The sequence below is a fragment of the Chinchilla lanigera genome, unplaced genomic scaffold (genome assembly GCF_000276665.1).
Source record: "Chinchilla lanigera isolate Chin_1 unplaced genomic scaffold, ChiLan1.0 scaffold00107, whole genome shotgun sequence".
NCBI lineage: Eukaryota > Metazoa > Chordata > Mammalia > Rodentia > Chinchillidae > Chinchilla > Chinchilla lanigera.
This window is the reverse complement of record NW_004955508.1, coordinates 4956758-4984563: the sequence shown is the minus strand read 5'-3', so window position 1 is coordinate 4984563 and position 27806 is coordinate 4956758. Positions and strand designations below refer to the sequence as shown.

The 27806-nt window shown below is 42.7% G+C and overlaps 1 protein-coding gene across 1 annotated transcript; it reads left to right on the top strand.

Annotated features, from left to right (window-relative positions):
- The first annotated feature begins 397 nt into the window (after positions 1 to 397).
- Trim42 (tripartite motif containing 42) lies at positions 398 to 25069 on the top strand. The gene is made up of 5 exons (XM_005407776.2): positions 398 to 921; positions 4654 to 5351; positions 10089 to 10909; positions 13900 to 14124; positions 24806 to 25069. Exons 1-5 carry the CDS (start codon positions 581 to 583, stop codon positions 24890 to 24892), a joined length of 2172 nt encoding a protein of 723 aa, XP_005407833.1. The 5' UTR covers positions 398 to 580; the 3' UTR covers positions 24893 to 25069.
- Positions 25070 to 27806: the final 2737 nt, after the last annotated feature.

The following is a 27806-nucleotide window of genomic DNA, read 5'->3' as shown; positions in this document are numbered from 1 at the left end:
CTAATTAATCATATCCAGGTCTTTCAGTCAATGAAGACATAGCATGTAGTCAATTTGCCCAAACTCCAGGCAAAATACCAAGCAAGAAGAAATATCTTATAAAACCTATCCCATAACCTGGAAGATGACAAGTGACAGCCAAACCCCCAGGATCCATAGTGTATCACTTCTGCTCTGGAGCTGGTCCCATGGCAATATAGAACAGTGATGATGAAATTTTTAGAGCTTCCAATGATCACATGTGAGCCAGAGGGTCACCACCACTGACTTAGACCATTCACCCACCCATGCCACAACTCCCACGAGTCATCTCCCTACTCAGCATGGTCAGATAGAGTAGGGAGACAGGGATTGTGACATAAGCAAATGCCCTCAAGCAGATGTATGTAAAGCCATCCCATGAACTTGCTTGTAGGGACACCACCTGTGAAGGCCTCAGAAACAGCCAACTTCCTGCAACCCCCAAACTGAAGGCCTCACAAGGAGGAGGAAGGACTCCTCCACTGGAGAACTGACAGCGGGACTCTGGTAGAGGAGGTGTCCAGAGCCCTGGGAACCAAGTGGCAATCGTATAGACATCATGGATACTGCTATGTGTGTTTGCTCCCCATGCTGTACATGGCAGAGATGTTGTCCTCATCTGTGCTCCTGTCTGTGCTGCAAGTTCATCTTCACCTCAGAACGGAACTGCACCTGCTTCCCCTGCCCTTACAAGGACGAGAGGAACTGTCAGTTCTGCCACTGTACCTGCGCAGAGAACCCCAACTGCCACTGGTGCTGCTGCTCCTGGGCCAATGACCCCAACTGTAAGTGCTGCTGCACGGCCAGCAGCAACATCAAGTGCCACTACTATGAGAGCCGCTGCTGCCGAAATGCCACCATCATATTCCGGAAGGGCCGTCTCAAGAGCATCCGCACCTCGTAAGTGCCTGGCACTCAAGGTGGGACCACATTGGCCCAGGAAAACTGGGGACCTCGTACCAGCTATGGAGTCCCCAGAACAGGCCAGCACCTCTCTGAGTCCACTGCTTTATTTGAAAAGGGGAGGCCAAGAATTCTGTAGCAATTAAGAGTATCCTAAAAAAAAATGTCTAAATTCTGAGTTCCAAACCCAACCTCCACTAACTATGGAAATAAGCGCTGAACCCTTCTGAACCCCAACTCTTACAACTGAACCAGACAGTGAGAGATTATACCTCATGTGTAAGCAACTTGCCAGGTACTGCAGGCATGACCCTGCTGGACCCTCATCCTGTGCCCATGTAGCCCTGAGGACACTGAGTTTTGGGGTTAAGATGCCCAGGATTGCCCAGCTAATAAGATCCAGTTAAGATTTCAATGCAGAATTTGTGCTCTTAAGTTTAAAATGCTGTACTAAAAAATAGAGACAATGATACCTGCCATCACAGGGTGGGTATGAGGATTAATATATGCACTTTGCAATAGGAACAATATAAATTGTTCTCCTTCCTATGAATTTTTAAAATCTGAAATATTTATTGGAAAAGTGAGAACTTCTGTGAGCCACGTTTGACCCCAGCAATTTATATAACTACCCTAGACACCCATGAACTCCTAATGGCATTCTCTCCTTTCTCATCCAAAATCATAGAAGGTAGGATCTTAATTACTCATTCATAGCAGTAATCCTCTTTGCTGGGCACTGCATATCCTCTTCCAGCTCTGCCAACTAGTCTTTTTATGTCATACATGAGAGGAGTCTGGTGCAGTACAGCTACATTTTTCAGAGCAAGAAAGATCATAACTCAGCTCTTATGGTTGACAAGATTAGGAGAGAGAACAAAGGAGGAATGCTTGAAGGCTTTCAAGCCTGGAAAAGCAATTCTGTGAGCCAAGGCTTGGATTGGGGGAAGAATATGATCTACTTCACAATTAAGCACTTAACAGATGTCTAATAACTGTTATTCACCACCCATAGCCCTCTCATGCTACCTGCATGAAAGGGAAGCTGCAGATTCTGGGTGCAAGTTTAGAAACTCTGAGGTGTGAATCTGCTCTGCACATCCCCGTTCTCTGTGCACCAGCTATGGGGAGTCACTGAGCCTCTGTCAGCCAGGGAGGGATCAAACAGCAGCTTTGGAACAATGCCTCAGGCATTAGCGGCTCCCACCCTTTGTTGTGCATTAGTATCACCTAGGGAATCTTTAAAATATTCTCATGCCTGTCCCTAACCCTAAATACTGTGACTTTTAGTCTAAACATCACAAACAGGACAGCAGAATTGCAAAAGCTCTGCCTCGTCCAGGTGATGTGCTGAATGGTCTGGAGTGGGCAGGGAGGGACTCTGGGAACCTAGCCAGCCAGGTGAGAATGCAGGTGCAAGGAGAATAGGCCTAAATCCGACAGGCTATCCCGGCAGGAAGACAAAGCTGCTGGGCTTGCTGACTGCATAGAACCAGGGCCCCTGAATGTCAATTTCCCACCTAGTCTTTATGTGGGGGTACTACTGCAAATGCCAGAAGGTCAGCTCTGACATACTGGAGCTTGACTCCAAACTTGCCCCTTTCTGCTTTCTGGGCTCCTGTCTCCATGATTCTCAGCACCTCTCCTGCCCAGCAACTTCCCCCACTCCAGTCTCACGCATCCTCTCAGCCTCATCCTTTTTGTCATTTCCCTACTCTTCTCTACCACAGCTTACTGGCTATTGCCTCTGGTCAAACCTGTGTTTGTTCTTTCTCTTCCAAGACTTCTCCTTTCTTCCATCCCTCCCTTCCTGACTTCTCACACTGTCTCCCTTTATAGTACACATTGATTCTCAGAGCCCTAGAATTTTGCCAGACTAAAGGAAGTCCATCCAGCTACCACAAACAGACCTGTGCCTCCAGGTGGTCCTCCTGGCCCAAGCAGAAAACCAGGAAGCAGAGAAGAAACAGAGAGAACAGAGCCCAGCATTCCGAACCCTAGGACAGTGATGGCGAACTTTGCAGAGCATTCAGTGATAACAAACAGCCCGCTGCGGCACATGTGCCCCAGGTTCACCACTACTGTCCTAGGTGAGAAAATTTCCAGGTGCTTGAGTCTACAGGCGGGAGACTCTGTCACCACAGGGCCACTCATTGCAGTACGTTTGAGAGTTCCTTTGAGGGTCTGGACTCTGAGGCATAGATCCTCGGCCAAGAGAATAGGGAAGGAAACAGAGATATAGGGAAAGCAAAAAAGGCAAAGGCAGAAGGGAACGCAGCCCAGTGTCAACACCAGTACATAAACACTGCTGTGAACAGAGACAAGAATAGCCACAGGTCGAGCATCTCCTTACATTTGCTTTGGTTGTAACTGCTTAGACCATAAACTTAAATTTTGCAAGAATTTTCTCACTTCATCCATTGTTCTTACAAATAAATAATAAAAAAGCCTCAGACATTAGACAAATAAATTATCTCAACACACACAAACCCACAGAAGTACATGCTTTCATGGATTTGGTCACTACTTTCCTCTCCTGTGGAATCTTTCTGTACTGTGGACATAAGCACCTAGTAGCAGGCAGAGAGTAATTATACTGGCCATACTTGCTCAATGCTTACAATATACCCATAGCTAATCACTTACCATGGATTAGCTCACTTAGACTTGATAAAGAAAACCTCATGAAGCAAGAAGCATTGTGAGCTTTGATTTAAAGATGAAACTAAGACACGGGAGGTTAAGAAACTATTCTCCAAGATGTGTACCATGCATTACCTGTTGGTCTGGAAGTTAGATCACATAGGTGGTTCTAGTCTTGGCTCAGGTATTGACCTCATGGTGTCCTGGGGAATACTTAGTTACCCTTGTCTGTATTCCTTCCTGTGTACAATAATAACAATGTAGATGCCCTCTAGGCACAACCTGCCAAGAACTCACTTGCAGTTGGGCAAGATTGGGTTTATGGACTCACTTCAACAAGTGCGAACTTATCCACGGGCCAATGTGAGGTGCCTGTATGAGATGGCATCAATGAGTTATGATAGGATTTGGCTTATAGTATGTGTGAACATGAGGGTAAATCTTTGGCTATCTTAATAGAAATGGAAAGAACAGAGTGAGTGAACCAGAATCTGCAATGCAGTGTAGGGTAGCAATGGAGGAGAGGAACTAGCAGCAGTCACTCCTCCTTATCCATTTGAGAGAGTGGCCACTTTTGTGATTTGGGGAATGTTCTCGTCTGAGTTCCAACATTATGAAGTAGTTCTGCTCTGTTTGGAAGTCCTTTTTTTGTGCCGGGAATCAAACTCAGGACCTCACACTTGCCAGGCAGACACTGTACCACTGAGCTACACCCCTGGCCCTCTGCTCTGTTTGGAGCCATCACAATCATAGTGCCCTTGTGGGTTCCATGACATTACTGATAACCAAAGGAATCTCAAGGCCCGACTGACTGTTCCTGGCCAGTCTGCTGCTTTACTCTTGCTGGAAAATTGCACCAAGCAGTTGCAGATGTCTTCCAGGGAATACATTCAGTGTTTAGAGGTATTAAATTAGTTTCAATCTTCTCCACAAATTCCATGGCGTGGATACCAATCATATGAGGAATAGGCAGAGAGGTCACCCAGCTAAAACGTGGAGGAGGCAGCTTAGATGCCAAGCACCCAGGCAGGAGCCCTATCTTCCCCATTCCACAGAGCAAGCCCTCCTGTTTGCTTCTCCCTGCAGGTCCAAGACCGCTCTGCATGTGGGGAGCAGCGATATCCAGATAGATGATGTGAAGACCCCACCAGTGGACAGCCATCTGGTCGACCACCTCAGTTGTCCCATGTGCAACCGGCTGCGCCTGCACTCGTTTATGCTGCCCTGCAACCACAGCCTGTGTGAGAAGTGCTTGCGGCAGCTGCAAAAACGCGCCGAAGTCACGGAGAACTTCTTCATCCTCATTTGCCCGGTGTGCAGCCGCTCGCACTGCATGCCCTACAGCCACAAGATGCAGCTGCCTGAGAACTACCTGCGTGGACGCCTCACCAAGCGCTACATGCAGGAGCACGGCTACCTCAAGTGGCGCTTCGACCGCTCCTCTGGGCCCATCCTCTGCCAGGTCTGCCGCAGCCGGCGCATCGCCTACAAGCGCTGCACCACCTGCCGCCTCAACATGTGCAATGAGTGCCTCAAGGCCTTCCACTCGGACGTCGCCATGCAGGACCACGTCTTCGTGGACACCAGCCCCGCGGACCAGGACGAGAAGATCTGCATTCAGCACCCATCCAGCCGGATCAGCGAGTATTGCCGCAGCGACAACCAGCTGCTCTGCACCTTCTGCAAGGTGGCTTTCCACAGCGGCCACGACACCGTCAGCCTCATTGACGCCTGCTCGGAGAGGGCCGCGGCACTCTTCAGCGCCATCGCCAAGTTCAAAGCAGGTCTTGGTGCTAGTGTGTGTGTCTCCCCTCCCGAGTAGCTCTGGTTCAGGAACTGATGGGGAAGGTGGCTTAGGGCAATCTGATAGTGACAGCCTTACCTTCGCCCACCAGAGCAGTCCCCGTGCCCGGGAAACATGGAGCCGCCCATGGTCACTGTCAGTTATCCACACTGGCTGCTGCCACCAGCCACTTAGCCTTCTTGTGCCTTGGCTTGCCCTTCTGTACAATGGGGATAATAGGAGTAACTCCCTCATTTAGTATTGTGAGCACAGAGTTACTCTATGCAAAGCACACCAAAAAAAAAAAAAAAAAAAATGTTATAGTCCATAAAGATTCTATAATCTTCATGTCCTCTTGCTCCATTTTCCTCTTTGGAAATTAAATTTGATTCTCTAGTTTCCTGAACTTCTGTGAACATTTCTAAGGTATTTTGTCCTGAAGTTGGATTCTGACCCCCCCCAACCCTCAGGCCAATTTTCAGGAGAAAAGGATTAAGCTAACACCAAAAGTCATCCCAATGTAAAAATTTTCCTCCAGGAGCTTTCTCCCAAAGTTTTAGAAAATAAATTAAATGAAGTGGTAACAAATATAAGGTAAATAATAGGAAAACTCAGAAATAGCCAATAACATTGTGGCCAACAACTTGTTTTTCCTCTGTGTGCCTGTTCATAGCTGTTTATGTTGGGTACATATAATAGAGTTATAGTTCTAGAAGGGAAACAGACCTCAGTCTCTATAATAGAACCAAGTAGAGTAGTATTTTAAAGAGCTCAGAGAAGGCCCTATAATTTCTGGATGTGACTCCACCTGGATAGACAGGTGGACCCTAAGGATCCTCTTAGGGACCTTCGGTTCCAAGACTAGCACCTTGTATAAAGGCCAACTCTACAAGGCCTTTGAAATACATTACATCTGATCTCAATAATCCTACAGTACAGGCATTAAAATCACATCCATGGATAAAAGAACTGTGGTTGCAAGGCAACGAGTGAGTAGCAGACCCAGACTGTCTGACTCCAATCCCATATTAATTGAACAGCATTCATTTCACAAGTACTCTGAGCTAAATGGTAACCAGAATCTAAAAACAGAACTGTGTAGGGTGGACAGCCATACTACTGGTAGTCCCTGTCCTTTAGGAATGGCCTGCAGTCAGTGGCCAAGCAAGGTGCACCAGCTCAAGGCACCCTTTTCCCTTTGTCAAATACTGTGGTCTGTCATACAAACATGCCCACACGCAGAGGGAGAGGCAGCTTTTCCCCGAGCTGCCCAGAAGGCTCCCATTGAATATAGACGGTCAGCACATGGGAGGACACAGACAGACTTGGTTAATGTTCATGTCACCTGGGACTTCTTACCAGCAAGAATATTTCAGAAATACTTTGATTTTCTCAAGTGCCACATACCTGTCAACAGTGTGAATAGAAAATTATTCCATTTTGGAGCTACCACCAGGGAAGCCTCATATTAAAGAAACCCTGTTTGAGGCATATCACCAAGAAAATGGTTAGACCTACAGGTTCCTAGAAGGTCTTCTTAAAATAATACTCACTGCAGGCCCAGGTCAGGGCTTAGATAGACTTGGTTTCAGCATAGGGAACGGGCTACTACCTACAATCTGCTGTGACGCCCATGCGGTTGTATGGAATGTGAATGCCAACACATGTGAGTCCTAGGACAGTTTTCTCAGAATCAAGGGCACCTCAAGATCAGGTAGCAAACTTCTATTCAAAGTTTAGGAACAGCACGAGCACAAATTTCAGGATTTTTTCAGCAGTTGGAAGAGGAGGGCTAGTAGGGCTAGTAGGTAAAGTAGATATCAGATATAGGTGAAGGACTGAACCTGTGCTTCTTTCTTGAAGTAACAAAAATAACATTTTAAACTACAGTTTGAATTTGTGCTTCAGCACTTGATTCAGCTTCTAGGGAGGTGCCATAAATGTTCATTTGGACCACATTCCCAGACTATTTAAAAGTGGGTGATCTGAGAATATACACTGAAAAATAAAAACTTGCTAGAAGATCCAGTTTTGCAGTCTTACTAACAGCCTACACCCATGTCCTATTACTACAGAGATGCAGGCTGATGAGTGGGATTTTTAAAATTCTCCATTGTGAGTTTTTTGTGCAGCAAATATTGAGAACTGGATTAAGAAGAGTTCAGAGATATAACTCCTTGCCATTCAAAATGTGGTCCAAAGACACTGGAATCACCTGGGAGCTTGTTAGAAATGCAGAATCTTCAGCCCTTCTAGCCTATTGCAACAGAATCTGAATTTTTTAAGCAAAGATGCCCACGAGGTTCCCTGGAATAGATTCTAAACCTAACTGAAAACTGCCTCTTCTGGATTCCTAAGCCCGGTCTCAGGCCAACTGATTCAAAATCTCAGCAGGTGAGGTCAAGAAAACTACTCAAGTGATTCCAGTACTCACGGAGAGCTGAGGACCACAGCTGGAGAAATTAAGAAACTTAGGCTTTGATGTTAGACAAACAGATGCAGGACAGGTCTGGTTTCTCCCATGTGCTGACCATGCGACTCTGGGCAGTTAGTTCACTTCTCTGAACCTTAGATTCTTTATCTATAAATGGAAACAATATCTTATTATTATACAGAAAGATACATATAATATATGATAATATGTGGATCTGGTTCATAATATACAGATCAGGTTGCTAATAAATGTTTAATAAATAGTACCTAGTTTGCAGTATACTACCTGAAAAACACTTTGATTTGACTTTGTTCTGAGATCAGCTCTTGCTAAGCCATCCCACTTGCAAGGTTTTGGAGTGAGAGTGCTTCTGGTCCCTTCTTTTTCTCCTCTCCTGGCACTGACTCTTTCTTCACCCTTGTCTGAAAAATTCTTATTCTATTTTTCATGACTTTGCTGTACAGAAGCTTGACTGATCTCTAAAAAGCAAAGCATTTCCTCTCCGAGTTTCCTTAACAACAGGTCACTATTGAATGGTCAAAGATAATAATGCGTAACAGAACTTCAGCTGCTGTAAATTACAACCTGCTTGCCTATGGGGGAGATCGAGGAGAACCTTACAGCAGAACTGAAATTACAAACAGTTTCCTGTAAAGCTCCCACCTGCATTGCCTCCAGGACACTGCAGGACAAGGTAGGCAAAGGAAATGGAGACGTTACAGAAAAGGCCAGAAAGTGATATTGTTGGCACTGACCTCCAAGATGCTAGAAAACAAACCCCATTTGCCCACCTCTACACACACTGGTCATAGTGCGGCCATGGCCCCTTTTCTCATGGTCTGACAAAACACTAGCTTTATTTTACTCAAATGCACATCATTACTACCATAGCCATCCACAGAAGACCAGCTTTCTGGGGACCAAAGGGGATGTTAAGAACAAAGTGCAAAATATTTAGTCATCCTCTCTATCCAATAAAATTTGGTAAAATGTCGAGTTTATCAACTCACTGCAGCCTTGGCCTTCCCTGAGGAGGATCTTAAATATGTATAGTATATGCTATCAAAAGCTGATGGTCTTCAAATTGCTGTCTCATACCTAAAACCCCTTAAAGCCAATAAAGGTGCTAATTTTCCATAAATGTGGCAGGTGTTACCCCTGCCACAGCACTTTATAGTTGCAGGACTGATAGGTCTCTGGGAGCTTGTATTCCTCCTACCTGTGTCCCCAGCACCTTAAATGGTGTGCAGCAGGCAGCAGGGCTCCAGGGTTGACAGAGTGACTTAAATTCCAAATACTGTGCAAGAGGACACAGGGGAAATTGGTTCTCCTCCAAGGGTAACAAGAGACCCTTTCTTGAAGGATAACTTCTCATTTCCCACTCTTGCTTGGACTGGATTCTTTTTCTTTCCCTTTGCAGTACATGTTTGCAGTACATGCATGTTACAGTCATCTTGAGGATTGGGTACATGGACACAATACACCTTGCTTCCTTTTTATAACCCCTTAGCCCATCTCTCCCCCTCCCTCACTCCTTCTTTTCTAATTCCCCTTTCTCCATTTTCATTCTTATTGATATTATTAATCTTATGCTTATGCTATATAATATTTACATTCATGAGGTTATTAGGTTCTTATACATAGCATATCTTTATTCTACTTATTTCCCTTTCCACGCCCCCTCATCCTTCACTCCTGATCTCTTGGTCCCACCCTTCCCATTTGAAAGAGATCCATCCCCTGGTCTCCTATCCATCCTCTATTGAGCTCCATGTTTGGACTTTGTGTTACTCAAATAAGAGATACCATAGGGTATTCAGGGCTGGATTTTTGATGGCAAGAATCCTTGGGCAAGGTGTCTTTTAGAAGAAATAACCAGAAGTTTCTTTCTCCTAGCTCTGTAACAGCTTACCTTCCCCACAGGAAAGAGTAGGGCCCAGTCACTTTGTGATTTCATCTCATTTCCAGTCCAACTTACAGACAAATGAAGTCTGGTGAAAACCAAGGTCAAAAGTGGCCATAAACTTTTTCAGACCTGAGGCCACGGTGGTCACTGTTACAGACAGAACTATGCCAGGGAAGTACAGTGGGTTGTACCTAAGGGAAATCTGAGAGGAAGAGGAGGGGAGGGAGTGGAGGAAATGCACTTTGAAAGCCTAGGCTGGTCTGTTTCTCCCACCTACCAGTGCCTCCCTCCCTCCTCACTCACTTCCATGGAGTCTGATCTAATTTGCTCCAGTTTCTATTGTTTCCACATCTGAGGAGATGAAAATTTTAACAGTAACTAACATGGTTGTTTTGCAGTCCGATACGAAATTGATAATGACCTCATGGAATTCAACATTTTGAAAAACAGCTTTAAAGCTGACAAGGAGGCAAAGCGAAAAGAGATCAGGAATGGATTTCTCAAGCTGCGCAGCATCCTTCATGAGAAAGAGAAAGACATCATGGAACAGGTGGAGAATCTAGAAGTGTCCAGGCAGAAGGAGATAGAAAAATATGTGCAAATCACAGCGCTGAAAGTGAGTGAAATGGATGGCCTCATTGCCTACTCGAAGGAAGCCCTGAAGGAGACGGGCCAAGTAGCATTCCTGCAGTCAGCCAAGATTCTCGTGGACCAGATCGAGGACGGCATCCAGAGCACCTACAGGCCCGACCCCCACCTACGGCTCCACTCCTTGCACTGCATGCCTTTGGACTTTGCTGAGCTCTCCAGTGCCATCCATGAGCTCTTCCCCACAGGACCCAAGAAGGTGTGCTCCTCGGGGGACTCGCTGCCCTCCCCCTATCCCAATCACTCCGAAATGATGATTACCAGGAAGGTCACGTTCAGCACCCACAGCTTCGGCAACCAACAGCTATACCAGCGAAGCTCCTCCTTGCTGTCTTTCAACACCAACAGCGAGAAGGCCAGGATGGGCCTGGAAGCCTATGGGAGAGCCCAGTCAGCTGCCCCTGCCAAACCTACAGATGGCCTGTACACCTACTGGAGCACTGCGGCAGAAAACCAGGTTGTGCAGGACAGCACCAGCTTCCACAACTGGTACTCGTTCAATGAGGCCTCTGTGAAGACCCCAGGCCCAATTGTTATCTACCAGACCTTGGTGTACCCAAGAGCTGCCAAGGTAAGAGGAGTGGGAACAGGTCAGAGATGGGAAGTGAGTAGTCATGAAGGGTTGTACATACTTCTTTGACCTCTAGGACCTGGTCACTTAAATATGCTCCTCTGGACACTTTGTGGTCAGCCCATTCAAAGCTTTCAGGAACCCAAGGTTGGCTTAAAGCAGTCAGTGTATGTAACTCATCCTTACAAGCCCATCTGAATATCCCGCCCCTGATCCAAAGGGAACCACACTGGAACTAAAGGAATTTGAAGAGACTTCTTCAAGAGTGTAATATTTTTCAAAAGAGTGCTTGTAATAGAGACAGCCTAAAAAATAGAATTAGAAATGCAGGCTTGGTTACCTATCAGCTTTTGCTTCCCAGAAACTACTATCCTTCCCAAAGAAAATGTTCAGACTTTGTGATATGAGAAACTTGGAAGTTTTCCAACTTAATTCCAACTCTTCCTTCCTGAGATTCACCTTTTTTTTTTGAGGCAGGGTGGTGGAGACTGGGGTTTTGCACAGGTCTTGCCAGCTTCTGTCACCGGGCCCCAAGAGACATGATTCCCTTTTGACCTTCATGACCTAAAGTGGACAAAAGCTCTTCCAAGTCTAACTGCGTCTAAATTGAACTGCTTATGTGATATCTCGTTAAAATTCAAAGAGGCAAAAAGATTATCATATAACTACATATTCTATGAGAGTATGTCTTATTCTTCTGGGGTTCCTAACAGACCAGCTTCCAAGTCAGCCTAGGGCTCTCTTCCTATGACAGAAGCCCCATAATCTAAGAATGTGATTCATACTCCCAAAAATGTTTAGCACGTTTGGAGCCTAAACTAGTGGTTCTCAAACATCAATGTACACCTGGAGATCTTGTTAATATGCAGATTCTGCTTAGCAGGTTTAGTCCATTTCTCTCACATTTCTAGTGCTGCTATCTACTGATCACACTTTGGTTTAAAAGGGTTGTCTAAAAACAAACAAACAAAGAAAAGTGAGGATCAGACACTGGCCAGCCCTCACTTCCCCTGAGAAGTAGTAATCTGTGTTTTGAAGTCTATAGCTGACACCAAGAAAGACCACACAGAAGCTGTCAGACACAATGTGGTCTCCCTGACCTTCGCATAAGAGATACCCATGACTGAGCAGTTGACGCAAAATGATTCTAAAGCAGCAAGACCCACAGTATAAGTGACATCAGGTCAGGGGTGGCAGCAGGATCTCATCTCCACGTCAACCCAGACTTTGTAGCGAGCTGACAGGTCCTTGTTTTAAAGTTAAAGAACTGGTGGTATCTGTCCTATACCTGCGCCTGGGGAAAGTCACCAAATGCTCCCTACTAGCTGTTCCTGGGTGAACTCAAAACACAGGCCTACAGAAAGCAATCCAGTCAAGTCATTGGTTCTCAAGAGAGAACACCTAACCTACTGCCATACAGTGATAGTTGATATAAAAATATCATTGATCCTCATTTTAGGGTCAGAGGAATCATAGGGCTCAGTACAGGGAAAGATAAGCCTGTGTTGACATCTCTTTCAAATCTTTAGGACTTTTGGCACAGAAAATACACGTGGTACCTCAGTTTAGAAACATAAGTTGCTGCAAGATTTTGGGAAAGATGGCTGTGTTTGTGTTTGTATGAGGAAGATGGCTGTGGTTGTGTTTGCCACCCGATGCAGAGTTTGTGAACAACCTAAACAAAATTTTGCCTAACGCTTTCATTTGCCAACCCAATTATTTGTGAACAGAAGCAATTGTGAACTGAGGTATTAAAGTTAGTCCTATAAATTATTAATATGTATTGTAAAACTGGAAATTTTTAAACTCAGTTTTATTTCTAGAAATCCCTTCCTTTAAAATATTTAAAAATTCAGATGAAGATTTAGGCCCAAATGTGTCTATTGCAACATTTATTTATGAGATTACAAAATTAGAAACAACCTACATGTTCAACTATAGAAGGATTAAATTATTTATGGGGCAAGTTTTTAAAGATGTACACTACTGAATTTTTAATAATATAGGAAAATATATAAAACATAGTAAATGAAAGACAGAAGAAATCAGAGTAGTACAAGACAAATTCTATGTATCTCTGTGTTTATGTGTATTCCACAAATGAAAAGAAATCATAATGAATTAACTAGATTGTAGAATTGTGAGTGATATTTAATTTCTTCCGTATTTTCTAAGTATGTTACAGTGAGTGTTCTTGCTTTGATAACCAGAAAAATTCAAATTTTATTGTTTTATAGATTTGTTATAGATTTATACACTTGCAAATTAATTTTGTTCCATAACCTTTATGTTATGAGAACCTTAAAATTTTAATAAAATCATTAGATAGTGACTTTTGAAAAGACAAATATAGTTATGTACATAAAAGAGTTATATGCCAGACACTACCTGCTAATTGATGTTTATTAATATAACTCTTCCCAAGAGTTGATATTTTATGCTTTGGATATGAACATATATTTCCCATTATTAGATATGTCATTTCACCTCTTTGGATGTTTCCTTCTAATCAGGGTTGGAATAGATATTCTTCTCACCTTCCAGTATTCTGTGATTCCACCAGAGTTTGCCAACTGTACCCTTAGGATGCTGTGAAAAGGACAGTACAGTCTGTCTTCCAGTCTGTGAGGGTTACATGAACTAGGGATGGTAATGATTGATGTGAATCTGGTACATAATTGGTATTCAGTAAATCGTAGCTACTTTTGTTAGTGGTGTTGGAAGGACAATTGTCACCTCCAAGTTTATCAAGAATAACAGAACCCAGAAGAGCATTGTATTGTTCCTGGAATCCATCAAAAGCAACACGCCAGGTCTCTTTCCACAGCTTTGCTAGACTGCTGCACATGCTATGCTCAAAGGCCTCAGCAGTGTCAGGGGGTGTGGTCAGCCCCACTTGAGCCCCAGAGAGCCAAAGAATCGGTCTTTACAGGAAAGAAAGCTGAGTGATGTGTACTAGTCCCACACCAGCATGCTCATTTCTTCCATAGGTTTACTGGACTTGCCCAGCAGAAGATGTGGACTCTTTTGAGATGGAGTTCTATGAACTCATTACTACGCCTCCTAACAGTGTGAGGATGGAGCTCTGTGGACAAATTCGGGACATAATGCAGCAGAATCTGGAGCTACACAACCTGACCCCCAACACTGAGTATCTGTTTAAAGTTAGAGCAATCAATGATAATGGTCCTGGGCAATGGAGTGACGTCTGCAAGGTACCGTGCACATTATTTCTTAAACAGATTTTTTTGAAAGATTCTGTGTGCAACTCTGTTCAGATGATCATGAGATTGCAGAACCCACAGGGACTCTCTCTATCCATCCAGAAAATTTGCCAATTAATGCAAGACCAAAGCAAAGGCTGTTGCTGTCCCCTAGAATTTGCAGATATGACTTGAGAGTTTTTAAATTGTGCTTTATTCAACAAATATTTATTCTAGGCATTGTTAGGATGTGTTAGGATGCAGAAATGGGAGCAAAATAAAGCATACGGTGTAATCTCTGTTTTCAAGGTTCTCAGGGTCTAGTAAACAAATAATTTTTGTATGAGAAAATAAGACATAATTGTAATGTGAGAAAAAGTAAAAAAGGGATCCTCTCCCTAGGCAAAGATAGTGCAAGTTTAGCAAATAAAAATAGGATACCCAGTTAAGTTTGAATTTCTCCTAAGCAACAAATAAAATTTTTAGTCTAAGTATATCCTATACATTATTTAAGATCTTTTTATACTAAAATAAAGGTTTTTTTAATCTGAAAGATAAGGAATAGCCACTACACATGTCAGGTGGGCTCTGAAAAAGAGAATAGATTATTTCTTTCTTCTCTGCGATACAAGACTGAGTCTTCTTTATACCCCCAGGGAACACACACTTGCAGATATAATTTTATTGATATTAAAAGGAGAAAGAAGAAAAACATTAAGACTGCCCAGAGCTATCTTACTGTATAACTATGATGGTGTTCTTTAGAATCCGAGTCGATTACACCTCAATCAAGAATTCTTTAGAAGCCCAAAGGACAAGTCCATTCATTTCAGCTTTTGAAAAAGGGACACAGAGAGAGAGAGGTCACATGAGACCCCCGTAAGGGCCTATACCCAAGGGAACTGGAAAGCTAGAAGTTGTCTCTTTCTCTCTCTCCCTTCCCCATCCCTCCTCCCCTCCCCTACTTCCTCCTCTCTCCCCTCTCTCCTCTGACTTCTCCCCTCTCCTCTCTCCTCTCTCTCTCCCATCCCATCTCTGCTTCTCTCTGAATCTGGACCATTTGTGACTAGCCTATTTAGTCTCTGCTCCTCTAAAATCAGCTTGCAGCCTGCATGTGTAACCTCAGCTCTAATTCCAACAACATCTGACTAACCACATTCTGTTTGTCTTCCTGGTAAGATGTTTGAGGTTAAGAATCTGATGTGTCACTTCCTTTGGTGATAAGGGGGAGACAGAAGGTAAGATAGGGCAGGATTACGCACCTTGTAGCCAGTCTGTGTGGTTGGCGCTCATCCACGCTGACAGCCCGCTCCTGGGGCCTCAGCAGCCTCATGCATACCCTCCCCTCCCGCAGAGGTCAGACGCTGGCTTGTACGGGAAGGAAGTGGGTGGGAGGCCTGCTTGGCCACTCCTGCTGCTGTACCCCAGCTCCCATCCTGTTGTTGGTCAGTTCTCCCATCTGGTCCTTCACCCTTCCCTTGAGAACAGGGAATACCCACATTTTGCAATGTGTCTTCTCAACTGTGGATTTTTCCTTTTACCACATTCCGTCTTCTTTATCAAGTTTTAGGAATCCCCCAGACACATCTTGCCCATGAAGCGCACCCAGCGCTGTTCGTAATTTTGTTAAGGTACCTCTGCCATGTCTGGATGAGCAGCTATGGGCAGAGCGGCAGAAGTGTGCTATCAGTCAGCCACCTCACCTGCTGGGCCATCCCTGGGTGCCTGGCTGCCCCTCACACTCTGTAGACTCCTTGAGCACGAAATTCACAGCTCATCTTTCTCTCCCAGTGCTTACCCCAGCAGTTTGTATATGGCAGGCTTTTAATGGTTATTGAATGAAGATATGAGTGAAAATGGGGCCAATCAAATGAATAGATGAATGGATGCCTGAATTAAAGAGCAAAGAAATAAACTGATAAACAAAATTAATAATTACAAAGTACCACAAGATGCCTGAAAGCTGAATGTTTTATGCAATAAGTCAAGAAATGCCATTCTCTAAAATTGCATTTATGTGATTAATTCGCCCTCCCTGTAAGAGAAGGAAATGCATTCCAGGCCCTTTGCTTTTAACACGATATCTAAATGAGCAGAGCCCTAATAAATGAGGTTTTCTGGAAGCTTCATTTTTATCTGACTCAAGGAGCCAGAGTGTAGACTTTTCCTTCAGAAGTAATTCTTCCGCCCTTCTTCGTGGTTATATTAGCATTCCAGAGGAAACACTGGTTTCCTTAACATTTGTCATCATTTGCATAAGTAAAGGCTTCAACGGCAAATGAAAATAAGATGGTGTGTTTGAATGACATTTATAAGCTTCATAAAAGTAATGACTTTAGCTCCTTCCTATAAAATCGAGAATTTTTCCTGTGGCATCAGTGCTAGGCGGGTATTCCTGAAAGGGTTCATTCTAATGCTGCAGTTAGGCAGCAGAATCATTTCTTATCCAAAATGCAATGTTTCCATCATATGCACTTTTGTACAAGGAGTGAAATAACACCTTTTATATTTGATTTGCGTAAGTCTAAGACTTGTTGATTTTAAGAGATTTTCTCCAGAGTAGAGAACATGTATCAAGAAAATGAAGGCTTTTGAAAGGTCCCATTTGAAGGTCAGCTCTATGCCAGATGCTATCTATACATTATCACCAATCATTCCAACCACCCAGAAAGGGAGGGGCTCTTGCCCAGATTTTACAGAAGAGGAAACTGATATGCAGAGGGGGAAAGTGGCCTCACCTCACATGAAGGAGGGGTTATGTTGAAATTCAGATGTGTGTCCAAAGCCAGAATTCTTTGTTGGCCTACGTCGTCATCAGATGCATCCAAGTCTGGAGCAGTATGGGCTCAGGCGAGGGTCATAATACCTCACTCTAGGAGAACGATGTGAAAGACACAGTAGGGAGAACTAATGTTTTGGGATTTTCTTTCTTTCTTTCTTTCTTTCTTTCTTTCTTTCTTTCTTTCTTTCTCTTTCTTTCTTTCTTTCTTTCTTTTTCCCTTTCTTTATTTTTGAGAGAGAGAGGATCACGTACTTGGAAGAGTATTGCATCTTCTTGGCTCAGGTACCTGGCTCCAAATCCCAACAACACCATGTTACAAGCTTCCTGAGGGTGGGTTATCATGTTGAACTTCTTCATCCGTTTTTGCTCACAGTCCCCAGCTGGGAGCCTCTGGCATCCAAGAGCCCAATTGCCAATTTCGAAGAGATAGAGAAACATGTTCTTAGGAAAAGTGTGTGCCCTGCTGACTACACTTTCTGTCCCTGATCCTGACCTTCCTCTGCTCCTCTACATACCTGATGACTACCATTCCTCTTTCCCATTGTAGTCTCCTTGCTTTGATGCACTGTCTCCCTCTCCCCTTACATTTCAGCCTATTTCCATGAAGTCTTCTCATGACAAATCTGAGTGTTGGTTCTCCTTTGCATCTATCAAAAGTTAGTGGCTTTAAACAACACAAATTATATATTGCCTTACAGTTCTGGAGCTCAGAAGTACAAAATGTTCTCACAGGGTAAAATCACAGGGTCAGCAATGCAGTGTTCCTTCTGGAGAGTAAGGGAGAATCCATTGCCTTACCTTTCCCAGAGTCTAGAAGCTGCTTGTATTCTTTGATGCATGGCCCCTTCTTCCAGCCCTTGCAAAGCCAGCAACATTGGGCTGAATCACTGTCCTACTGCCATCTGTCTGGTTCTCTTCTACCTGCACTTCTACTTTGAGGGGCCTTTGTGATTACATCAGGCCCAGCCCATGACTTGGGACATCTCCCTATCTCAAGACCAGCTAACTGGCAACCTTAATTGCTTCTTGCCATGTAACATAACATATTCAGTGGCTCTGGGGATAGGATGTGGACATTATTCTGCTAACCGTAATCCGTAAACTGGATGTTCTAGTTTACACCAGATTTGAAGGTAAAACTTCAGGCTCAACAATAATCGCAAGTTGGTACTTTTCTGACCCTTTCTCTATAGCTTTGCAAAAAGCAGAAATCCCTGTCCCTAACCAGGCTTTTACAGCCCTGCTCTGTCTGCCAGCCCCTCTGTGCCTGTGTGATCAGGAGAAGCACGACCATACTAAGTTGCACCAGTGCTGCTGCCCTCCTGCCCAGCCCACGCCCCTGCTGAAGCCCAGCCACACAGCAGGGCTGCCTGGCTATCTCACAGTTCCCCTCAGCTCTGCCTCTCTTCACTGCAGACCCTGTCCTCAGGCTGAGCCACATGTCTTCAGGTGCTGAGGCTGGGGGACAACCTGAATGACTTCTTCCCACACTCAGAAGAATTCACCTTACGGCCACCCACACACTGGCAGTGGCTGCAAGCCCCAAAATGAAACATAAATGTGCTGTATTCTCTGTCTCCTTAAGGTTTATTGTTTTCTGAAAAGCTGCTACCCTTCACATAGTTAGAATTCTGCCGGTGCCTCTCTACTCAGCCTGCACATAACCTTAAACCTTGGAGCAAGTATCATTTAGTGTCAAACTGGACCTGGATTTTTAACCTCATAGCCAGAGGATTTAATCAGTGATACACCTCAATTTATGGTCCACTATCAATACCAACCTATGCAAGATCCTTTTCTTGTTTGCATATCCCCTTTTGTGACATCCATTCTAATGTAGTTCATGTTTACCTTTTTGTTTTAATGTGTTCTCACATGACATGTATTGTTTTTAATGTTATTAATTTACACAAATACTGTTGCCTTACATATTTTGCTCTGATTCTGGTCATTTTTCCACTAAATGATGTGTTTTTATTATCTACCCATGCTGTTATGGACATTTTGTCCATTAAAGGGCACCCAAGGGACCTCCACTAATGCTGTTGCAAGCAGCCTTGTGCATGACACCTTGGGGATAGGGATGTGAAATTTTCGCCAGGTTATTGTAGAGTTTGCTAAGGTTGTGTCTTGGTAACTTTTCTCTCATTGCTGAGAAAAAATACCTGACACCCAAAATTAAGGAAGGAAGGTTTATTCAGCTCACAGTTCTTGGCAGTTTCAGTCCATACTTGGCTGGCTCCAAGGCAGAGTAGCACATGGCAGAGGGCAACCATTCAAGGCAGTGGAAGACAGCAAAAGCAACAAAAGCAAAAGGGAGGAGCAGCGGCAAGTAGCCTCTTTCCCTCCTTTACCTTGTATACAAATTACCCACCTCAGGGCGGGTGTAGCACTCACATCCATAATTCCAACGTTGGACCATGAATCAGTCATAAACTCTAGAAGCCCACCCCATGACTGCATGAGGCTTTGGGGGGACATCCAGACACAAACCATAACAGGCTGCCATAACAACATGTTACAGGGTGGTTCACAAAAGCAATAGAAATTTACCTTCTCATAGGTATGGAGGTTGGAAGTCCAAGATCATGGTGTCAGCAGGGGTTTTTTTCCTGAGTCGTCTCCCCTTGGCTTACAGATAGCCACTTCTTACGTGTCCTCATGCACGCACATCCCTGGTGTCTCAGTGTCTGAATTTCCTCCTCTTATACCAGTCAGGTTGGATTAGAGCTCACCCTAATGGCCGTATTTTAACTTTATCATCTTTGAAAACTCTATCTCCTAATAGAATTACAAACTGAGGCACTGGGGCTTAGGATTTCAACATATAAACTTTGAAGGGATGCAATTCAGTTCGTATCAGATACATACCATGAGTGAAATTGCCAGGTCATAGAGAAGATGTGTACTTAATTTGATCACATCTGTGAATAATTTCATAAGGAATAAATGATGGCCCTTATATTCTAAGATTCACCTAAATTTAGTAAAATCCACATTTCTATCTTGCTAACCTAATAGTTAAAACTGATATATTCTTATTGTTTTAAATTTCATTTCATAGGGGCTGGGGATTTAGCTCAGCAGCACAGCGCTTGCCTGGCAAGCACAAGGTCATGAGTTCGATTCCCAGTATCGGAAAAAATAAATAAATAAATAAATAAATAAATAAATTTCATATACTTGTAAGTTTTCAGCATTTCCTGTCCTATAAATACCTTATTAACATCTTTTGTCTGCTTTCCTACTGCATTTTTCTTTTTCTCTATTTGCAGGATGTCCTTATATATTCTAGATAATAGTTTAAGATATTGCTAATATCTTCTCCCTTTCTGACATTGTCTATTATCTCTGTTCAGAATGTACAGAACTTCATGCAGTAGCAGAGATCATCAATTTTGATCCCATCAAAGTCATCAAGTATTTTTCCCTGTTTTGACTTTCTAAAGCTCTATATCTAAAGCTTTATTTTAAAAGTCCTTCCCTTGACTTAGCTTGCAAAGATAATCTATCTGTTCTTTTATGAAAATTCAGTTTCACCTTTTTTTTTTTTGGTTTTTCTCCGGTACCAGGAACCAAACTCACGACCTTGCGCTTGCCAGGCAGGCGCTTTTTGCCGCTGAGCTAAATCCCCAGCCCCCAGTTTCACCTTTTAAATTTAGCTCTTTAATCCATACAGACTCTATCCCTGCATGTCGCACAGAGATGTACCTATTTTGCCATCTAGTGAGCCGGTTTTTCCAGTGCCATCTATCAAGCAATGTCTTTTCTCTATTAGTATACAACAAGGATGTCACTTTAATCTTGTACTAAGTCCTTATGTATTTATGGGTACATCTCTGAATTCTCTATTGTACATTGACTGTGTCGCTACCCCATTGTTCTATGTATCTGTCTTTGTCAGTACCATACTGGTTTTACCACTTCAATCTCAGCTTTGCGCTTTGTCCTGACAGACTGCTCAGTATCTCCACCAGACCTCTTTCTTTTTATTTAATTTAAAGAAAATAGTACAAAAAAGAACAATAGCAAAATACAAACAACACAAAGCAAGGACATTGAAAATAATACAGGGCTTCAAAACAAATGATACAGATTAATAGCGGTTGTGATATTACATATTATTGTCTTTAATGAAGTTGCTCAGATTACCAGATATAAGAATAGAAGATTGATCAAATCATTAAAAGGAATAAGAAAATGATAATTTAAAAGAACATTAGAGACAATACATAGTGTCACTATGCAGGATTCTAGGAATTCACCAATGGATATTATACTGCAAATTGTTATCACCATATAAGTTGCTCAGATTACCAGATATAAGCATGCAAAATTGGTCAAAATATTAAAAAAAAAACAAACTTTTAAGCATTAACTGTTCCCTTCAACAAACCATCAAACACCAACAATATAGTTATGCCACTGTGTATATTTATATATATATATATATATATATATATATATAAAATGCCTTAGTACTTTCTTCTTCTTCTTTCCCTCATCCCAGTTGTTCCTTCCTTTGAGCAATTTCTTTCCCTTTCTTATCATCTATTGTATATTTTGGGTTTTATTTACTCTTTCATGTTCTTTCACCAGGGAGACAATATGATGTTTACACATGTGGGTCCTATTTACTTCACTTATGAGTATGGTCTCTAGTTGCATCTATTTACCTATAAAAGCCTCAGGTTTATCTTTTTTTATAGCTGAGTTAGACCTCTTTCTATTTTAAGTTCTATTTAGATAATAATGCAGATTTACTGCTCCATATAACTTTTGGAGTAAGTAAATTTAATTTTCTTAAAAATACAGATAGACTTTAAGGAAGACATTTAGTCTTTAATTAGGAAATAACTGATATATTTGTAATATATCTGAACATTTATTGAAACTATTTTATATATTCTTTACCAGGGCTTTTAAGTTTTCTCTCTAGACATATTATGCCTTCCTGGTTAAAGTATTATACTTCAGGGACCTAATGAATAGCATGAGCACTACAATACTGCAGACTAAAAAATTTACCCAGATTTTAGGTACTCTTACACACACACACGGTAATTAGTGGGATGATATGTTAGTCTTCTTATTTCACTAGAAAAATATGTATCAAAACATCATGTTGCACACCTTACATATATCCAATAAAAATAGTTTGCAGACACTGCTGATTTTAAGACTGTTATTTTGTATTTTGTTATATTTTCTAATGGATCACTTGTTTAGAATAAAGACTATTGCTGTTTCTAGATGCATCTTGATTCTAACTACTTTGAAAATAATGATGCACAATGTTTTAACTATTGTTACTCTCTTACTCTCTTGTTATGAAATTTTGTTTTATTTTTTCATAAAGTAAACATGAATAATTAAAAATACTACATGGGACAGAAAAAAACTCTCCTGTTATTCTGAGAGTCTGTCTGTGGATTATGCTTTTTTCTTTCCAGGAATGTGATTCTACTATCTAAAAATGATTGCTTTATTTCCTTCCATGCAATCTTTGAACTTATATTTTTCTTCCCTAATTGCTTTGGGTAGGGCCTTCAGTCACAATAAAATGGTCACAGTGATAGTAGATATTCTTGTCATATTCCTGGTCTTTAAGTTTCTCTCCTGAGTTATTTTTTAGGGCTTTTTATATAATACTTATTACACTAAGGAAATTTCCTTCTACTTCTAGATTTCTGAGAACTTGTACAAAAATAATAAACTTTATTAACTTTTTTGCTTCATTTGAGATAATCATACGATTTTTCTCCTTCAGGCCATTATTAATAAAGTTCATTACAATAACTGATAGGGAGTGCTAGGGATTAAACCCGGAGCTTCATGCATGCTAAGGATAATTCTACCACTGAGCCACATCCCCAGCCCCCAGTGATTAATTTTCTGATGCTAAACTCTTCTTGCATTCATGGAATAAATCCTATGTGATTGGCATGTGTTATTTCTCATGCTCTCTCTTTAATAACTACTTAAACTAGTTCATATTTTATTTTAAATTATTATATTTATGATCATAACTGAACTAGGTTTATCAGTTTTTACTTATATTGCTTTTATCTAGTTCTGAAGCCAATATTTCATTAGCTTAATAAAAAACTCTGGGTTAGGCATGGTGGCACATGCCTGTAATCCCAGTACTAGGGAGGCTGAGGCAAGAGGATCATGCAAATTTGAGGCCAGCCTGGGCTACAAAGTGAGTTGAAGGCCAGCCTGAACTGCATAGTGAAACTCTATTTCATAAAGACAAAAAAAAGGGGAGGGGTGCAGGGATACAGCTCAGTGGCATGGTACCTGCCTGGCAAGCATAAGGTCCTGAGTTTGATTCCTGGTTCCAAAAAACAAAAAAGAATCTGTGATGCTTTTTCTCTTCTTCATTGCTAGAGCAACTCTATCTTAGAAGTTTGGTAGTATTCATTTGGAAAGCAATGTGAGCTTGAGAAACTTGGGCACTTGGAACAAGAGAGGGGGTAACAGCCCTATGTCCATTTCTTTACAATCCAGTTCTGTCTTTCTGCTTTTTCTGTCCTCTGTTTACCTGTTAACCTTGTTCGTACATACACCTCAACCCTCCCTGGCCCATCCACGTGTCACATGTTGTCTTTCCTCTTGAACATTCTGGCTATAGTTTAAGGCACTCAAATCCTCTATTTTCTGAGTCAGTACCTAGGCTTTCATACCACTGTTACCCTTTCCTCATTGCCCGTGATAGCTCAGTGTGCATACCTTATTTATTTTTTCCTTTGTCAGGGTTATAGCTATGTATTTTCTCCATTTTTACCCAAGAGTTGGGTAATCTGTCAAGTATATAATATGACCTTTATCTTGCATGCAGTTCTGTTTTCTCTAAAATCAAACATAAATTTTATAAAAGTAGAGAGCATACTATTAATAAGTATCTACATTTTATTTGCCTTCTCCCTTTGTATATAAAAATAAAAGGTTAAAAGTTTTATACATACTTTGTGCTCTGTGGAGACATTCCTCTTCACCATCTCAACTCCACCCTCTCCTATCTGCCCTGAAAGTCCCCACTCCTCTGGACAGAGCCCATTGGCCCACAGAACTCCTCCATACCTGTGTCCCAACCTTACTTCCTAAAAGCCTCTGTAACAAATGTGTATTGGGAAAGAATGAGAATGCTGCCAGACCAGAGACCTGGAGAAATGCACCACGTTCCAGGTCACACATGGAGCCCCACACCTCAGCAAGGTAGGTGAGATTTCTAGCTGGGTTCCACCTGGCCTTCAAGCTCAGTGCAATTTGCCTTTCTCCTTTGCTACTGACCCTTCACTGACCCTAGCCTTACCAAAGGGAAAAGGCTGGCAGACTTATAATTTATAGCCTATTCACCTTTTCTCTGCCTTTCTAAGAATCTTCTTGTTACCATAACTAGTACTGGGGCTATGTAGATGAGAGACAGTCGTCCCCCTGCTCCAATCAAGCTGTTCCTGGTCTGGAAAGAAAGTCAGACATGGTACCTGAAACTTACAACTGACAAGAGCTATGACAGAAACAAGTTCCAGGGGATGGAGGAAGATACGGGGGTCGAGTACTCTGTGGAGACACCCACTTGGGCCCAGCCCACCAGTCCTCAGGTACATGAGCTGCCTTAAAGGAAGCAGGACCTGGTCTATGGCATCACAACCCTTCCACAGGACCTGGTTTATGGCATCACAACCTCTCTGCATACTAGCTTCGGGTCATTGTGAAAGCTATGAGCTCCTCTGTGCTGAGGTTTCGTCCTCTCTCACGCAGGACTGAGAACATCTGTCTCACGTGGTTGCCGTAAGGAGTCGATGAGATGTTGTGTGTAGTTCCATACTAACAAGGGTGTGCTGGGCTCCGGGGAGCCACGGTTCCTCTGCAACTAGCACCATGGCTCTTTGCTTCTCGTTGCAGGTGGTGACCCCAGACGGGCGTGGGAAGAACCGAGCCAAGTGGGGCCTGCTGAAGAATATTCAGTCCGCCCTCCAGAAGCGCTTCTGAGCCCCCACAGAGCCCCCGCTAAGATGCCCCCCAAAATAGACCCATCTATATACATACCTATGTATTGTATTTTTCTCACTACATTCTTCAAGGAGGTTGTAGATGAAAGTTCCCAGGACTAAGTTTTCCAACAAGGGTCTTCTGAGAGCTAATAAAAGGAAATCCCCAACATCATGACCTGCTGACCTGCTCTTTGCCCATTATGATGAAAGCAAGATACAGTCAGCAAATCTGTATGTCTCTGTCACCTCAGGTCCAGGCTAGGCTCAGCATTCTGTGTGCTGTGTCTGACAAGCACCATGTCCTGGGCATTAAAAAGAGGGCTCTATCTGTAGTTGGGTCCCCTGGGCATGCATTTTAATGCTGACTTGCTCTGAGTGTTTGAGTGAGTCACTCTTTGATGGGGAGCTTAGACCTTACCATGTGATCTATTTCAATATTAAGTTTAGCCAACACTGTAAGATGCCCTTCCTAATTATTGAACCTAAATGTATCTTCCCACAACTTCCACCCCTTCCTCTGAGATATGCCTCTGGACCACAGAGACTATGTGCCTTCCCTTGTCTCACTCCCTCTGTGCCCCTGAGCAAATGAGGAGCTGTAGGCGCCTGGATACATTGCAGTATTACAAGAACAGTTTCCCCAGGGAGCTTTGTTATGATCCTATTACTATAAATGATGGCTTGAATCCACTATCAGATTTGGTATTACCATATAATCATTTCTGTAAAAAGCTTCAGAATCATCATTAGCATGGGGAGCAAATTAAATGACACGCCAGCAGGGATTTTACTACTGATAAACTAAAATGAAATCAAACTTAAAAAAAAACTTTAACTGTATGAAATTGCATTTTAATGATCACACCTACTCATGGCACGAACAAGGACTAAACTAGAATTAAATAAGCTGTAGCACCCTGATCTTGACTCTGTAGAGAACACTGAAAAAGGCCTTCAAGTTGGATTTTTTCGTGAATGGATTCTTGAAGAATGAATTTACCAAATGCAACAGAGATTTCTAAACAAGGAAACTCCTGACCATTGTTTGGCCTCTGAAGCTATGATTTACATGAAAACCCCAATCCCAGAACTGTCCTTGAGGTAAAGACATATATGTATACTGGCCTATATATAGGTATGCTAAATATAACCAAGAGGCTGGCCGATATAAATTTACAAATATATCCCACCATATTGAGCAATAATTTCTCTATATAGCCACATAGATCAACAACCCTAATAACCTTTCTTTAGTGAAGAGTCTTTGGCTACAGGAACAAATAATTAGTGGCAGAGTCCTAAGAATATCTCTCAGCATGATAGAACACTTGCTAGTTATATTAATGGTAGTTTTTGCCCCTCCTTTTTTTCTTTTGGTACCCATTCTAGATTCAGTCTTTCATTAGTACATCTGTAATGAGACCTGTAGGAACACAGCAGTGAATTAAACAGACCCAGGCTCCGCTCCACATATCTTGCAGTCTAACGAGTAAGACATCATGTAAGTAAAGGCACAAACACACAGTGACTGAAAATGAGAAGACACGGTAGCAAGGAAAGTAGCGTCGAGCAGGGAGACGTCATCTCTGAGGAGGGTATCAGTGAAGGACTCCCCAAAGAGGTGACCATAAAGCCACTTCCTCAAAAATGAGAAGGAGCCAGGACATATGTGCAGAAGAAAAATGCATTTTGGGCAGCAAGGCAGCAGGTTCCAAGACCTTGAGCATGGAAAGACTTGGTGTGGGGGCTGGGGATATAGCTCAGTGGCATAAGCGCCTGCTTGGCAAGCACAAGGTCATGAGTTTGATACTCAGCACCACAAAAAAAAAAAAAAAAAAAAAAACAGAGAAAGAAAAGACTTGGTGTGTTCAAAAATGAACACCACTGGAAGGCTGGAGTACAAGGAACAAGGAACATACACGTCTCCAGCAGCACTGGAGAGCACCATCACAGAGGGTGAGCACCACAGGAAGCTCAAGGAGGAGGTGGCACAAAACAATGCCACACTCATGTTTATCTTTAGTAGCATTACTTTTGCTTCTGTGGAAAGTGAGTTGTGAGGGCCAAGAGAAAAGGCAGGAGGGTTGCTAGCAAAGACATGGTAGGTCAGGTGGGGAAGGGATTCATGGTGGAATTGACAACCCTCTCTAATCCATGATATGTATGCCAGTGAAAAAGAGAGAGGAGTCAAGAGCAATGCCCAAGATTCAGAAGTAAGTATTGGGTGGATTGCACATCCTGACAGGGGAAAACAAACAAGTTTGAGGGAAACTCCAAAGATTGTGCTTTGGGTGAATGAAATGTGAAATGCTTGAGGGACAGCTGAGTAGAATCTAATAGTGTCAGGTGGATATTACATCAGTTGATGGAGTCAGGAAACTGAAACCTCACCAGTTATTTTAACAGATAGAATTGAATATTGGGGATTGGTTAAATAAGTATTGGAGGGCTGAGGACAGAAGAGAGCTTGTGAGTAATAACAAAGAGAACAATGGTAGGAAGCCACTATCACCCCTAGGACTGGGGGAAAATGGAGGAAAGAAAAAGGATGGGATTATCAGAGGCAGATGCTCCAGAGAAGGAGCTCTGAGCTGGGATTCAGATCTCTGAGGAGGGGTCACTGCCTGGCTGGCACTGTTCTACATAAGAGGCTTCCAAGGGACTGGTTCTAGGAACATAGAAAGACAACAGGACATGGACAGCAAAGGCTGTAATGCCACTGCCCCAAAAGACTAGGTGCATTGATGCCATGCAGAGTGTTGAACAGAGGGCTTTCTTTTTCCCCTTCCATGCTTCCAGGGCTTCTCTGGTCTCCTCTGGTAGCACAACCCAGCAGAGCCAGGGGGCAAAGGAAGATGGCATCTGTGGAACTCCAGCATGAGCATCATAGGCTGGTGTACAAAGGCAGCTTG

Bases quoted from the DNA above. Each gene is read 5' to 3' on its own strand.
- Trim42 (XM_005407776.2), top strand. From the start codon at position 581: ATGGATACTGCTATGTGTGTTTGCTCCCCATGCTGTACATGGCAGAGA. The intron at 10,910-13,899 runs GTAAGAGGAGTG...TTTCTTCCATAG, and splicing joins TGTACCCAAGAGCTGCCAAG to GTTTACTGGACTTGCCCAGC. The intron at 14,125-24,805 runs GTACCGTGCACA...TTCTCGTTGCAG, and splicing joins AATGGAGTGACGTCTGCAAG to GTGGTGACCCCAGACGGGCG.